The 17,485-nt window shown below is 40.7% G+C and overlaps 1 protein-coding gene across 1 annotated transcript; it reads right to left on the reverse strand.

Annotated features, from left to right (window-relative positions):
* Window positions 1–48: 48 nt before the first annotated feature.
* Window positions 49–1,659, reverse strand: LOC137278909 (G-protein coupled receptor 12-like). The gene is made up of 2 exons (XM_067811410.1): window positions 1,311–1,659; window positions 49–347 (listed from the first exon to the last, which is right to left on the reverse strand). The coding sequence occupies exons 1-2, from the start codon at window positions 1,657–1,659 to the stop codon at window positions 49–51; spliced, it is 648 nt and encodes a 215-aa protein (XP_067667511.1).
* Between the last annotated feature and the right edge of the window lie 15,826 nt (window positions 1,660–17,485).

Raw genomic sequence — 17,485 nt, forward strand, 5'->3', positions numbered from 1 at the left:
TACGTTGTACTGTTTTCTTGGAACATGAACGCCTATTCAATCGTAGTATCATGTAGTGAGATCTATCTCGGAAATGCACGAAGTCACAACGAAGGTAGTGCGTGTTTTAGGGGCTACATATCCTGACGCTTCAGTCAGACTGTTGTCCATGTCGTCTGGTCTTGGATATTTCCGACAAAACAATGCCCTGAAACGCAGGCGCACTGATGTGATTTTAAAGGCATAAATTATTGGATTAACGAGACTGTTTATGAAGGCGGTAGAACTGGCGTAGAGGAGCAGGGTACCCTTCTCCACGGTCGTCCTGTCTCCCAGGCCGCTGCTGAAGTCCAGCATGATGACGACTCCTGTAACTCAGATGGCACAGTATATGAAACACCGCACTTTCGCAGTACAGTACATGACAGTGACACATCATTTCCGCCTTAAAATACCAGCTTGGGAATTGCTTACATTAATTGCCCACTCCACCCACGATCCATCCCTCACCACACCCAACCCAGGATTCATCCCGCAACTCACCCTGACCACGATCCACCACTCACCGCATCCAACCCACGATCCATCCCTCACCCCACCGCACCCACGATCCATCCCTCACCTCACCGCACCCACGATCCACCACTCACCGCATCCAACCCACGATGCATCCCTCACCCCACCGCACCCACGATCCATCCCTCACCCCACCGCACCCACGATCCACCACTCACCGCATCCAACCCACGATCCATCCCTCACCCCACCGCACCCACGATCCATCCCTCACCCCACCGCACCCACGGTCCATCCCTCACCCCACCGCACCCACGATCCATCCTTCATCGCACCTCACCCTACCCATAATACATCCCTCGCAATACCTCGGCCTACATGCGACCCATCCCGTACCGTTACGTACGGCATGCGCGATCCACCCTTCCACTGAACCTCACGCTCCTAACAAGCCCATGTATCCATCAGATCGACGTTTAATCTGTAACGAAATACTGTAATGTGTAATTCCATGACGATGCCGTCATTAAAAAGAATGTTTGTACTCATACCACTTGGCAGCCAGGACAGGAAGTAACATCCGACGATGAGACACACATTTTTTGTATATTTCAAAGAATGTCTCTCTGACGACCTCAGTGTCGCTCCACGCCTGTTTTGAGCTGCAATGACCCGAGCGTGCCTGTTCGCAATCTTAAATATATGAAGATAAAGTCCGATCATCAGAAGCATTGGGCACCAAAAGAGGGTTACGACCAGCTGGAGATAGGTCTGGTTAAATATTGCAAAATATCCACATATGGGCTCCTCGATACCAACAGTTCCACTCTTCTGTTCATTCTTCCAGCCAAACAATGGTAATAGTCCTATAATTGTAGAGATGGACCAGATAACTATACATACAGCGAACACGAACATTCTATTGCAGGCAGTCGGGTAATGATAGGGATGGGCGATCTTCACATATCTGTCTACAGTGAGGGCCGCCATGTGGTACACAGATGCCAAACCCAAAATTTGAACAAGTCCCATTCTGAAAGCACATTCGTAGTACAACTGGTAGTTGATGAGGTTGTAGGTGGTGTTGTACAACAGAAAGAAGCCGCCCAAGGTGTCAGCTACAGATAAACTACACACAAATATGTCGGCGGGTTCCCGTGACATCTTCATCCGTAGAATAGTGTGCAAGACAAGGATGTTCAGAAAGATTATCCATACAGCCAGCAGCAGGATAACAATGTTGATGATAAGATCAAAACGTGTAACACCGTACCCATTTAGGGCCCAAAAGACAATTTGAGAGGAAGCAGGGGCTGTTACATTACTCAACATGTCTAGTAGCAGTTCAGTCTTGAATGTTGTAACTCCCGGCACGTTACCACTATTTCCATTTATTTACAAGGCAACACATCTGCGACACATCCACAATGTAGCATGTCGTTGCCAGGTAAATGGCCATTATCGAACACGTGCGAGCTGAATGGGCACCAGTGATTTACTATGTAATTGTATTCTATCACGCAACGGATGTCGTTAACGGTTGAAATATATGCCCAATGGTGATGTTATGATAAATAATGTATCTCCGGATGTTCTAGACGGTAAAAAGAATTATTGATTCCCCTCAAGTTTGTCGGATGGAAATGAGAATGTGCTTGTGGTTACTGAGTTGGACCCTGTAAACAGCTGGCACTGCAGGGACTCTGCGTAAACACTCACAGTAATGGTTTCTCTGGAAGCTGAAATTACTCGCCGTAATATGTGGAGTTCCACAGATTTGTCTTTCACTATAGATGCGATGGCATACACTTGTCTCCAGGGCTACATCATAAAACACCGGCAGATGTACGCCATTATCCGTGTCCCTGATGCATTTATAATATGCACGTTAGTCCAAGCATATTGCTTATTATGTAGTTACTGTGTTGACAGCCTATCGTAGATTGCATGACACAAAAAACCCAGATATATCAGTATTGGCAGAAGTGACTGCGGACACACACACAAACTTGCTTGCCTCATTCACTCACTCACTCACTCGCTCACTCACCCAACGTCCCAAATTGGGATTCAAGTCTGCCTCTTGGAGGAACATGATCACGAAAATCTGCAGCAGAAGGATGATTTCTACTCCCCAGTTCGTTAGCCCAGGTACCACCTCACACATATTGTCTGGTCACACTAGAAGTAATACAAACTTACTCCTATTACGTATTGCCCAGTGGTCAGTGAATGCTCTCGCGCAACTTACTTCTATTACGTGATCGAGATGCCCCGTGGTCAGTGAATGCTCTGTTGCAAATTACTCCAATTACGTGATATAGATGCCAAATGATCAGTGAATGATCTCTTGCAATTTACTTATAATACGAGATCGAGATGCCACGTGGTCACCGAATGCTTTCTTACAACTTACTCCTATTACGTGATCTAGATGTCCCATGATCAATGAATGCTCTCCCGCAACCTACTCCTATTGCGTGATCTAGATGCCCCGTGATTAGTGAATGCTCTCTCGTATTCTAATACGTATGGTAACAAAGTTATTCAAATCACTGCAAAGATATTACAGCGGCAGTGCAAAACAGAATTTAGCTTGGCCTTGCTAATATACAGGGCGGTTTAATCATTTCTGGTCTTCTTGTAACATTACCTGTAACGTAATAGGAGACAAGTCTTAGGTCGTATATTTTTATACATGTAATATTCACTGCATCCAGGAGGCCTTGTGGTACACTCCAGAATTATGTCTAAATATAGTACAAGTATTAATATAGCACACACCGCTGTCTCCAAATGTCAAAGTGTACGAGGGGATATAAAAAAGTTCTAATTATCATCAAGATTTGTTTAGGCTAGAAACTTTATTTTGCTTTCGTGTCCTTATGACTTCGCTACATAGCCACCATTTCTCCCACCGTTTCTTGACCTTGCACAGACCGGTTGAATAGAATTACCCCGATTTCATAGAGCACCAACCCTCCATCTCTTGAATGACTCCATTCGTGTCATCAAAACGACGTCCACGAAGTGAGTTATTTATCTCTGGATCATTCAAACAGACCCAACTCATGCTGCTCGAGATGCTTCAATGCCTGTTCCGTGGAGTCTGTCTTCATGCTTACACTTTGGGCATGTACATTTGGTTATGAATGATATTCCATAATTCAGGTCTGTCTCATGCATAATCATTTGCATTGCCAAACTAGCGTCTCGACCGGTTTGGAAATTCCTTTTCCATCTCTCAACAGTGTCATAGGATCGGCTATCATCGCCACACACAGATTTCAGTTCATTATGAATTTGTCGTGTAGTGCAGTCCTTTAAGTGCAAGAAACTTAATTACACTCCGTGCTTCAGTCTCCTCCATACTTGCGGTACTGGTGTGTAGGAGCAAATTGCAAAAGACTGGACATAGTGAAGTAGATAGTTCTTAGTCAATTAACTACACAAGGATCACTGATGTTACAGTCAGAATTGCATCCTAATTGCTCAATAACTTCGTGGTGAGAACTGGAACTTTTGATACCCCTCGTACAATGTATTACACTGGAAACATTGTATCACAATGAATAACACTGCCGCATGGCATTATATACTGTCACAATACCAAAAATAGTCCAGTCAAATTAGTGGAAAAAATCACTGAACCTCAACAAAATTTGCACAGAAATGGTTTTCCGTGCATATCAATTGCACTAATCATGCAAACCATATACAAAAATATATCTGAAAAACGGTATTTCTCAATTACTTTTTTCAAACTCAAAATAAGTCCAGAAATACTGTATACAATATTGAAAAACAGGCAAGTGAAATGTACAAAATAATAAATAAAGAAAACGAGAATTGATACAAAGTTATGACATGAGATTTGAACTTGGATTTTGGACATTGCAGCACACAGAAAACGAGAAAATTCGAGTTATCTCCGCTTTGTTTATAGTAGGTTGAAGCTGAAGATTATATTATTTTTATCAATAACAGTCGTTGGTACCATAAGACTATATTCCACAGTTTTAGTATTTCGTAGCCTACTTCTTCAGAGAGGAAATTGGTTTGGAAGAACACTTCTGTGATCGTTCATTCCTGGTACATTTATCAATGTGCATTCTTTGTAAATATAAAACAACAAAACTCTATTCATCCTGTACTTTCCTCCAAAGATCAGTCCTCGTGCAAATATTTGTCAAGCTTTTATGTGATTCTTTGTAATCTTGACGAATCAATATTTTGTAGGGCACTTCCCCGACGTTCATGAAAGCGACATGACGTACCATATTTTTTAAGATCAAACATCTAACGTACGTGTGTGTGCCTCACTTTCAGACGTATTTGGTAAATCAATACAGTTATGTATAGAATGGACGAGTACAGGTGAAAGGGGATATATGTGTATAGAAAAACAGAAGTGGACAATTTAATGACGCACACATTGAATTTCCGGGAGACGAATAGACTACACATGTGTAAATAGAATTACTACCAAATGGTTTACCAAATGGGAAATACATCTATGTTGTACGCCAGATTGTTAGATATAGTGTGGATCACACGTCATCTGGTACTTAGACTATGATATATGCATGGACATGCCCCGTGTATTTACAGAGGTATGTGGAACGTTGTGGAACCCAGACACACATTCTGAAGTTCACCGCTTTTGTCTTTTTCCGAAGGTACACATTGTTCCATTCACCAATATCTTTATTCATCTACCTACACATCCTGCCGTTCACCACTATTGTTTTTCCCAGAAAGTACACATTCTGCCATTCAATACTGTTGTTTTCCCACAAGGTACACATTCTGTACTGCTGTTTTTTACCAATGTTCCCATTCTGCCATTAACCACTATTGTTTTCCCCTACTTACACATTCTACCATTCAACACTATTGTTTTTCCGAAAGTACACATTCTGCCATTCACCACTATGGTTTCTTTCTCCAAAATAACACGTTCTCACGTTCACAGCTATTGTTTCCCCCTACCTACACATTCGGACGTTCACAGCTATTGTTTCCCCCTACCTACACATTCGGATGTTCACAGCTATTGTTTTCCCCTACCTACACATTCGGAAGTTCACAGCTATTGTTTCCCCCTACCTACACATTCGGACGTTCACAGCTATTGTTTCCCCCTACCTACACATTCGGATGTTCACAGCTATTGTTTTCCCCTACCTACACATTCGGACGTTCACCACTATTATATTTCTCCTACACATTCTGTCATTCCCCAATACAGTTTTTCTCCTACCTACACATTCTGCCATCCGCCACAATTGCTTTTTCCTTCCCACACTATAAGTTGTTCTCTGGTGTGTTTATGTTCCCCGAGCCCGAGCCCGAGCCCGAGCCCGAGCCCGAGCCCGCAGAGCGAGGGGAACATAAACAAACCTCGAGGGTACATGAGGGACCAGTGAATAACGTATTTATCTTGCCGAAAACCTGAATTTCAATTTTTAACTGTTCGAAGCACTTTTGTTGAATGCGAGATTAACACAAGGTAAACAGATTTTCCATCGATTTTCAATCGCAAAACATCGGTAATTTCCGTGCTTCATGTGTGATTCAATGTTACTCGAGATAAAAAAGTACTACCATGAAGCACCAGAATAGTTCGGAATTCCCAGCGGTGTACATTGAAAATAATACATTGCCTCTCAGCGGGGTACATTGAAAATAATAGAATAGCGCTTAACCAATCAGAAAGCGACATTCATGTGTGAGGTAGGATAAATTCTGATCTCAACCGCTTTTGTTATTCCCCCTACCTACACATCCGGACGTTCAGTACTATTGTTTTTCCCCTACCAACACATTCTGCCTTTCACCACTATTGGTTTTTTTTCTCCTACCTACACATTCTGACATTCACTGCTGTTGTTTTCCCCAACCTTCAAAACCTGCCATTGACAACTATTGTTTTACCCCCTTACTTACACATTCTTCCATTCATCACAATTGTTTTTTCTCCTACCAAAATGTTCAAACGTTCACGACTTTTTTTCTTTTTCCACTACCTAAATTACATATTCTGTCATTCACCACCGTTGCTTTTTCTCCGAACAACATTTGCTGACACTCACGTCTATTATATTTCTCCAACTTATACATTCTGTCATTAGCCACTATTGTTTATCTCCTACACATTCAGATGTTCACTGCTATGTCTTTCTCCTACCTACACATTCTCACGTTCACCGCTATTGTTTCACATTCTGTCACCGTTGTGGTTATTCCCTTATGTTCTCATTCTGCCATTCAGCAATATTGTTCACGTTTATAATTTTTCAACCACGTACATATCATGCCATTCACCACTATTGTTTTTCTCCTATCTACACATTATCATTCCCCTACCTACACACTCTGCCATTCAGCACTATTGTTCACCACTATTGTTTTCCTCTAGGTACACATTCACCACTATCATATTTCTCCAATCTGTCATTCCTCACTATTGTTTTTCTCTTAATAGTGATGTTTATCGCTATTGTTTTCCTCCTACCTACACATTCTCACGTTCGCCGCTATTGTTTTTCCCCTTCCCACACATTCTGCCATTCACCACTACTACTGATTTCGTTTCTCCTACCAACACATTATGACGTTCACCACTATTATACTCCTCCAAATAACACATCATTTCCCATTATTGTTTTCTCTAACCTTCACATCTTGCACTACCTACACATTCTCATGTTCACCACTATTGTTTTTCCACCAACTGCATATTCTGCTATTCAGCACTATTGCTATTCCCCTATCTACACATTCTGCCATTCACCACCTTTGTTTTTCTCCTACCAACACATTCTGTCATTCACCACTATTGTTTTCCCCCTGTCTTCACATTCTTTCGTTTGCAACAAATGCATTTCCCACTAGTTATACATTCTGCCGTTCACTACTGTTGTTTTCCCCGTGCCTATTCATTGTCCCCCATCTACACATTCTGCCTTTCACCACTATTATTTCCCACCTATCTGCACGTTCACTGTCCTTTGTGTGCTTTCCCACCCACAGCATGAAACAGCCTCTACCGAATATGTCGACCTGTCAAATGCAGTTCGGGGCAATTTCTCAGACTGTAAATATGTTGTCTTCCATTTCGCCGCTGAAGGAGAAACCGCCTAGAGTTTTTGAGGTTTCAGTTCCTCACTCTAACACACCAAGGCACCAACACCAAAGCGATGGAGTTGAAAGTCTTTCTACACAGGAGCGACAACTGACCTTCTTGGCCGAAAAGCCACTTCATTCCAGACAGTTTGGTCGGAAATACCCTCAAACCAGTGATGTGTTGTTCAGTTTCCACAGCTGCGGCAGGACGATGACGCAAATGAGAAACGCGGATGCAGCGTTCCTTGGCCTGGGTGTTAAGTCTTGGACGGTGACCTACCGAGCTGGGGATTAGCTCAATATTTAGAGGAAAATACGTTAACGAAGACGAATGAATAAGTTGAGTTCAAACTTCTTTAGCTGATTCCACCAAAACATGACAAGTACACATGAATGAGGTGAGCAAATTTCAAACTCAACCCCAGGTTCTTTCCTACAAGCGGCATATTATCCCCCTCGCGGTCGTCCACACACAGGCAGTCGGAATACCGGACTCCACACACTACCAATGTAGATGTGAGCATACATATATATGCAGTTTTTAACAACACTGGACAGGCAAAGGTTCAACAATGGACATATAGAGAAACAATAGGAACTACTAGTTGTTTACGGAAGTGACATCACGAAGCCAGGTGCAGGTGGCGCTTGCATCGGTAGGCAGAAAGGAACAACGACCAGCAGCAGCAATGCGAATCGCTGTACCGTGGATGTTAAACAATGGTCAGATTATGTGCTGAAATTATCTGTTGAAGATCGTGAGCGGTATGTTACAAAGCTAACACCTTCTGGGAGCACGGGTACTTGTAGTTTGCCAGATCCCTATTGTTTGGCGAGCGGCTGAGTTGACGACCCGCCCTTGTGGCCGGACATAACATTTACAGACATTTATTTCTATCTTGTGGATACGCCGGGACAATTCACGCACGACAGCTTGAGGGCGTACAAATCCCTGAAAGCGTACGATTATGTGGAAAGTGGACATGTACATCCTATCTTTTACAATGCACTTCACAACGAATTTGATTCCATCCCAGCGCAGTACATGTTTTCTGCACACTGCACATGTATGGCTGGGTAAGTAAGGGTTTTTGGAATATATATACAGGGGCCTATCATTTTCAGTTTTACACGAATGTGTATAAGTAGTAAATGGAGATATTTTTCTGATTGAAATGTCTAAGATGTAGATTAAAGAATAAATGCTGTGGTTGTACTTTTGTGTCAGATACCATTTTTCATTGGTTTAATTGAATATTGATATTAATGATATCATTGTGTTACTACTTTTTGAGGTTATATAAAGGTTTTGTTTACAATTAAATCTATTCAGTCCAACATTTTTCCCCCATGATTTTCAAGTGTGAAAGTACTTCTCAGTTTATACAAATTTCATATCTGAAGATGTCGTTTTGGATATTTTAGACTTGGAGAGGGGTTAAGCAGTCATGTGGAAGCTCTACTGTTCAAGGTTGATGCAGCTGTGAGAGCGGGATTAACCTCAAAAGCTTGCACCAGTGATGCACGCAGGTGGAATGCCGCTTACAGAAAAGAAGTAATGCTCTCACTTTTTATGTAACATATTTATTTATCTACTCTTCAGAAGGATCAAGTACTTTCCTTTCGAAATTACAGATAGGGGATTTAACAATCATTATCAATTTGACTCTGAAATTTATAGGCATGATGGGGTAGCCTGTTGGATTAAGCATCAGCTGGTCTTGGCATAAAACACAGTCGCTCACTCTTACCTTAATGCTTCAGCTCCAGCCAAAACCACTGAGTGAGGTTCAGCACCTGTTCAGCAGACGCGGGAAAACAATCACAACAGCTGTGTCAGGGACAGGAAAGGCTCCACTTCCTGATATTGAGACCCTTAAGTCATTGAAAGAAGTATGTCCTAAAGCAGTCCTTTTCAAGTGTATTCCTGCCCTGGATGACGAGGAAACTGACACTGCTGAAGAAGATGGAGAGACATATTCGTTTTCCCCAACAATGACTAGTCTTGTGTGTGAGGACATCATCGCTGAGAGAGATCTTGAGTCAGTGTGCAAGGAGCAGCGACAGGCCTATCACTGTGAATCCACACTAATAAATAACTTGGAGGAAGCTACAAAGAACCAAGCTATCAGCCCACTTTGGTTGGAACATCGAAAAGGGAGAATCACAGGAACCAAAGCCCATGATATCTCGATGATGAAGAAAACCACTGATCCAAAGAACATCACCATGAAGGTAAAGGGCTACAACACTAAGGACATCTCCAAGAAATCTGCAGTTGCTTGGGGCAGTGACAATGACGCCAGGGCACGTAAACAGTATGTGAAACACCAGGCAACACAACATACTCAGTTTGCATGCAGAAGAGCAGGCTTATTGATAAGCTGTCAAAGACCGTACATAGCAGCATCCAGTGATGGCACTGTTGTGTGCACATGTTGTGGTAAGGGATGCTTAGAGATAAATTGTCCATAAAAGCACAGGGACCATGACATAATCACAGTAGTAGATGATGACACCTTTTGCTTGGGCAAGGACCTACAGCTGAAGAGAGGACATAAATATTCAACTTCAAATGTATGTGCATGATGTGAGATACTGCGATTTCGTTGTCTTCACAAATAAGGACTTGACAATTGTTCGTGTGCCAAGGGATATTGATTTCTGTGCAACACTTATTGGAAAGTGTGAAAGTTTTTTTCTTCATGCACATTTTGCCAGAGATTGTTTTAATGAAACTTGAAAATACAAGACCATGTTCGAGCAAAGCTCTTACGGACACTGCTGACACAGATGTATTGTGCCTATGCCAGCAAGAGGAGTATGGTCGCATGATTATGTGCGAGGGAGCTAATTGTTCATACACTTGGTTCCATTATCAATGTGTCAACATTCGAAGAAAACCAAAGGGGTCATGGTATTGTCCAAGTTATGTAATGGGATAAATCAGATTTTCATGTCATCCAAACATCTCAAGTTACCATATGCAGGGATATTTTCTGTATCAAACATTATATTTTCAGAATACATGTAACTAAAATACCTCACATGAGAAGTTTATGTAAAGTGTGTTGCAGAGAAGTTGTGATTATGTACCATATACTGTATATTAGTCTAGCTCGCATTGCTTACATGGGTTGGATTGTTAGGTGTATATGCCTGTGTGCTGTGAGTGTCGCCTTGCTAGGCATTAAAGGACCACTAAACCCAATTTTTGGTACTCTTTTTATCACTGCATATGAAAGACTTTTGGTTAGCCATAAACGAAACGCCATTTTTTAAAAAAAACCCCAAAAAACAACAACTTGTGGTTACTTAATACCAAGCACTTAAAAGTTGCTAAAAAGCAGTCTGCTTCTCTCTCGCCCGCAGGCGAAACCGCAGACAGGTTACCTGACACTGTCACCAGAGCCCCACAGTGACGTCATAGAAGGAACGATTTCCAGTTGAATGTATAGGAAATGTGTAGGAAGCTCGTTATTTTGCTGATTTCTCAACGTCACCAAAGACATGTCGAATTGTTGTGTTGTCGTCAATGGTTCCTTGGGGTCGGGTGATGGTGTCACTATGCACAGATTTCCACCAGACTCCTTAGTTTGTGCTTAAATTGGTTGTTAGAGTGTGCGAAGTGAGCCTTGTGGAAGCCTGTGGTATATACTAAATCGGATGGTTCGCCCCCTACCACGTTCCAGGATAGAAAATGAAGTTCAAGTTTCATCGAGTTTATAAAATCAAGACTGCTTACTACACATTGCTGACCAAAAGGATTTTGCATGGATATAACGCCTCTTCCTCGGAAACGAGGTTGTGGTCCAAGTGACAATATTATCGTAAGTAATATTACGAGTATATTGCCCCTTATAGTGACCATCAATAAAATAATATTTTACTACCAGTAGAAAGTAATTTTGATTTTGTAAGTCGGTGAAAACAAACTTAAATAGTATTCATCCTCAGACAGGGCGCCGCCATTTTTTAAAATCCTGAAGTCACGGACTAAAGTCCGTTAGAATTATTGAGAGTATGATTTGTTCTCATCAAGTTAGAAAAAAATCAAAACTACTTTTACTGGTAGTTAAATATGCATTTCAATCATGGCCAAAAGGATTTTGACACAACTTTTTGCATAAGGATTTCTTCCAAGGAAGCAAGGTGGGGGTCGAAGTGACACTTATATTGCAAGCAATGTTATATTGACCTCCACCAGCGAGGTCGGGGTCGAAGTGAAAACAATGCGCGATAAATTTACTTGCTTTGTAACGTTCACTCACCAGTGTGTAGACACTTGTCAATATACATCTTTTTACTTGGTTTGTGAACGTTCACTCACCAGTATGTAGACACTTGTCAATATACGTCTTTATACTTGGTATCATAATCCTAATTACTTTATAATCATACTTGTATGCATTTTGAAACTTAATAAAAAGAAGCGGTCTGCGAATGTATAACAGGCATGTAATATGTAGACATTTCATAGTTTTCCTATATGAATTATAATTCGCACGCACGCCCTAGTGTATGTCGTCTGCACTATTACACTTAACGACGAAAACAATGATTCTGTTGAAAGCTACGACAACTTATTAAAAACAAAAATGCAAATATTAAAATTAAAGTTATAGAAGCAATGTCAGGCTATTACCTTCTTCGAAGAATGTATCCATCAATATCCATCAAAAACAAGTGATATACAATTCATCTGCAGATTTCCCAAGTGATGTGTCTTTTAACAGTCTAATATACGAAAACGTGATGTATCGTTTCAGGTTTTTCACATTGCTCTACAGTTTCATTGGTTACCCTAGATATCACACCTGGCAACTAATGGCATAAAGTGCGTCATTCTTTTTAAAAAGTTATTTAGTTAGCCAATAATGAGCAATCAATCAATATATTGGCGGTTAATCCTTTGAAAGAAGGGTGTTGTCTTACATAGACACAGACACGATAGAGTGTATTCAGTATAGATTAGTAAATGTACAAAGTCATACATAAACACTACCTTTTGACAAATCCCCCATTTAAATCCCTTTAAAACTAATTAATCAAGCAGCGTGTTATCGGTTAATCCTTTGATCGATCCAGACAAAAGAAATGCCAAATGGGGGCCTTTGTCGGGAAATCTAAGTGGCGTTACCACTAATTATACCTGTTATAAATTCATTAACTGAGCATCAAGTGAATGATGACAAATAACGTGTAGGTTTATACCACCAAACACGGATTACAACCTAGCGACACCAAGTGATTTTGACAGAATCGTCTATGAAAACAAGGGTTTTGACTCGAAAACTAGGCAAAGCAGGAGACAAAACTAAATGATAGTAGATTGTGAGAACATGTAGCTTTCATTTTTCTCAACAGCTTTCGCGATTTCAGGTTTGTACAAACCTGTAAACGAAATAGTTTTATCCCAGAAATGTAGATGAATACTGCACAGACACTCTTTTCTATACCCACTACTGCGTCACGGAGACGAGCCGCTCTGATTGGCTGAAATTTCGTTTGCGACTGAGAATTGTGCACTGTTGACAAAAAGGTCGATTTAAGGTAATTAAAGATCGAAATGAGCAGTTTTAATCACTGAATTGTGTTATGAACTACAAAATAGATGTCAATTGTTTCAACAGTTTTATTCTTGTTATATAATTTGAACAATGCCAACAGAAAAATATTTTGAAAATAGAATTTGTGTCATGTTGTACAAGTTTGTCTTTAGTAGGAACGTATATCACAGTCTTTAGATAACATATTCATTTCATAATATGCATGTGATAACTGCATTTGTTTTATGTTTCAAACATGCTGTTCTAAACTCAAACCAAATACTATTTCAATCAGAAAAAATACACGCTAAAGTTGACACTTAATTCAATGTTTGTTTTCACTTTGAGAGACAATTATTACTCTTATCACTATGCTTGACTAGTCATGTTAACCAACTAATAAACAATAAGTATCAATTACGCTCGTGATTACAAAAAATTGGGGTAGAGAGTTTGATAGAGCACTGCACACAGTCATAATACTGTCAAACTTATGAACAAGGTTCATGGAGGTGCTCAGAATCTTGAAGTTTTTTTTAACTCTATAGCCCTTTCAACATGTATTCTGACCTGTGACAGTCTCCTTCCCATTTCGATTTCTTTAGGGCTGAGCTGAGAGTTCCCCCTTGTAAATGACATTATGGCAAGCTGCGCACCACGCGCAGCCAGGTCATCAGAAATCAGGAACCCACGATCAGCAAGTACCAGATCCCCATGTTCCAAAAGCTGAAGAAATCATGAGCGTTGTGTGATGACCTTGTCCGAAACTCTTCCACCAAAGGCTCTAGACACAAAGGTGACAGCTCCATATGGTGCAGTTCCTACCAGAACCTTGACAGCGTTATTGCTTTTATAATTAGACCATGTCATTGCTCGTGCCATGAAATTACCAGGCCCCTCAATAAATATTTCACAACAGTCTAAAATGACCCTGCACTTTCTGTAAGTTTGTGTGATCACTCTAGGCATATTTCTTAATATCTCCTCTATTTCAAGCCAATGAATTAATATTGCTAATTTGTTGGCAAGTCCCGGTCCACTAGATTCAAACGAAGCTTCATCAACACCATCATAAGCTCGCTGGCAGGAGTTAAAGTCATTGAGACAGGAAGTATCCGTGCACAGAACTGGACTAACCACAAGGAGGTGGCATGATTAGGGATACCTGTTAAAAACAAATTGAATGTATTTGCATCCTTCTTGTCTCCTTCCAAAAAATTGTCATTGAACCTACAAGAACGAAGCTGTTTTCTTGTCTCCTGTAACTCAGCTTGTAGGTTTTCTATCTCCTTGAGGTGCTGTCTCTTTGCAGCTTTCATTTTCATGATGACTTCAATGAAGGGGTCATGTAAATCTAGAACACAAATTGTATGATTAGGTGACCATTCACAGGAGGGTGTTTGATAAGAACCCATTCAGTTCACTTTCAATGTTTATAACACACTGGGAAAAATGCGAAATGAGATAATAAGGTAACACTTGATAATAAACACAAATTTTGAGATCATCGTTCCATGTTTCTTTGTATAAAAAATACATGAGGAACAAAACTACGGCTTCATGTAAAACTATTTCCATGCATGAAGTATAACTATTCACATACCTCGAGCCTCGAACTGGCTGATTTTCTTCTTCTTCAACACATTGTTCACTCTGCTCATTGGCAGATGCTCTGAGGGACAGCTCCAGCAGAATGGAGGCAGCATTACTCCTTTCTTGACTATCCTTGGCTTGTTGGTTTTTGGTGCTTTCTCTGCACTGTGCCCTTTTGAAGCGATCTTATCTTCCTTCGGGTGTCACCATGGCTGTAGTCGTATATCCTATGTTGACATGAGGAATATAATCAGGATCACTTGGATCACTGCTGGTAGATCCTGGAAATAATTTTAAAATTTTGACTGCAAATCACACATTTATGTAAAAGAGAAAACGTTGAGCTGACCTAACTTAGATTTCCTAAAATATAGCCTTGCACTAGCTCAACAAATGAAAGAGGGTCGTTCTGATCGAAAACTGGGCAGTTTCATCAAACACTTATTATTGCATTGGGTGCTAAATTAGAAACAAAATATAACCTTGTTTAGAAAATAAAAAGTTAAAAGTCATTATCATTTCATTACTATATTCCCTCTTAATTTTGTAGATTGTTCACTGATTATAATGAGTATGAAACCATAACCCATTTGGTGCAACGTCTACACAAGATTATGAGGAAAATATGATGTTTTAGGCATGAGAATCGCCAAAAAATATGAATATTCAAACCTGATGCAAAGTGAACTCCACAAACTCGATCAGCATCATGGTTGGGCGTCCATTCTTGCTAGAATGTCTTCTTGGCTAGTGTGTTGTCTGCTGTTGTATTGACACTTTCCAGCCTACCGGAAGTTTTAGTTGCGACGTGATCAAAACAATGACGTCACGCTGGCAGCTCCTATAGCACTTCCTTCTACAGTTATGATGTGATGCTAGACACCGTCATGGGGGATGGTCAATAAAGGCCATAAAGTAATTAATTACTGGAAGTGTAAAAGAGGAACAAGGTAACTGACAAGACACTGTACGCCATGGTAGTGATAAAAATTAACAATGCAGATTACATAATACCAAATAAATTTCAGGTTCATATGGCTTGGTTATATAGATTAGGGATTTTAGAAATATTTGGACGATGACTGTCCTGAATTGGACACTGTAACAGTATATTTGTGCTGTATTTGCTGCAGCTACACGAGTTTAATGAACACAAAATCACCCAAGCCATTCTTTTTGTATTTCAGAGAGGTACATATTCCACTATATATCGTTTTCACTTTGTAAAACATTATCCATAATGATTTTCCCGTTGGTTCTGGTCACACGCCAGCTTGATAGCGCTGTAAGAGTCAACAACGAATGCTTACTTGCCAGTGGAGACAGGACACTGCAAACGACACACGCACAGACACACATATAAACACACACACACACTCACACACACGCACGCACGCACACGCGATTGGGCGTCGACCAGTCAGACGTTGATTCGAGCGCCCTGTGAATTTCATGAGTTTCATTCCCAGCGTTAGTACAACTCCAGGTTGTGATAGTGTACGATGTATTGTTTCTTGGTCATCTGGTTCCGTATGGGTTTTTCGACGTTAGCCAGCTGCAGTTTATTTTGTCCTAACAAGTTTCGGTGATATTCGGACATCCAGTTCAGGTTCACAGTTAATTGTTCTGGAGCGAATAGCTGTTGTGAGGTTCGTATAATATTCCAGCTCTACTTCAAGTATGTAGCCATTGTTCAAATCCTGAGCGATGCTATGGACGTCGATATCAGACATGGATACCCATTTGAATCTCCAAGTGGGAGGATACAGACACATGCCACAGCCGTACAGATTGTTGGCATCGAGATAAAGAATGTGTGTGGTAGGTTTGCTCAAGTCGTGACCTTGTTCTCAGCTTTTGCATAAATCCTTATTTTGACTCCTGCCATACGACGAAATATGAATGTTTTCTGAAATATCTACTCCACAACACTTGATTTTCGCACGCTTTCACGATAACAGCTTACTACTAGCATTTTTAAAATAAGTATGTGCATATTCCAAACATGAACGACAAAAGAAATACCTAGGTAAATACATGATTATACAGTATTTCCAGTGCATTCCGACCCGTGAAGAACCCAGGATAGAATAGGCCTTTAGCAACCCATGCTTGCCATAAAAGGAGACTATGCTTGTCGTAAGGGGCAACTAACGGGATCGGGTGGTCAGGCGGGCTGACTTGGTTGACACATGACATCAGTTCCCAATTGTGCAGATCGACGCTCATGTTATTAATCACTGGATTGCCTTGTCCAGACTCGAGTATTTACATACTGCCGCCTTTTACCTGGAATATTGCAGACGAGGTGACGAGGGCGAAATGCATTTATATTTTACTGTTTCTCTCAGAAATACAGTGTGGAAAGTTTAGCACGTGTTAATGAGTTGTAGATTCAGTCACTACTAGCTATGAACACTTCAGGCGGTGGTTTCTGATAATATTATAGAAACCTGTAGGGAGCAATTTGTTTCATCCCTAGACATTGATGTTAATGTCGCTGTTTCCAAATTTACAGATATTTTCCAACTACTCTGCTCTAACGTGTGCTGTAATGCAACATTTTAAAGAAAAAAAGTAGTAACCAACCACCATGGTTTGACAATGAGTGCAACTTTCTGAAATCAGAGAAATATCTCACTAAACGTAGAAAGTATCATTGCAAAAATAACGTAAAAAATTGTTTGCAAGCTACAGCAAACTTTAAACGTTAATGCAAG

Source organism: Haliotis asinina, chromosome 3, assembly GCF_037392515.1.
Source record: "Haliotis asinina isolate JCU_RB_2024 chromosome 3, JCU_Hal_asi_v2, whole genome shotgun sequence".
Classification (NCBI taxonomy): domain Eukaryota; kingdom Metazoa; phylum Mollusca; class Gastropoda; order Lepetellida; family Haliotidae; genus Haliotis; species Haliotis asinina.

What these genes read in the sequence shown, in the direction of transcription:
- LOC137278909 (XM_067811410.1), bottom strand. Translation starts at nt 1,659, where the DNA reads ATGTCACGGGAACCCGCCGACATATTTGTGTGTAGTTTATCTGTAGCT. An exon ending in ACAGAAGAGTGGAACTGTTG is followed by an intron (nt 348 to 1,310) that starts GTATCGAGGAGC and finishes TCTGAGTTACAG; the next exon opens with GAGTCGTCATCATGCTGGAC.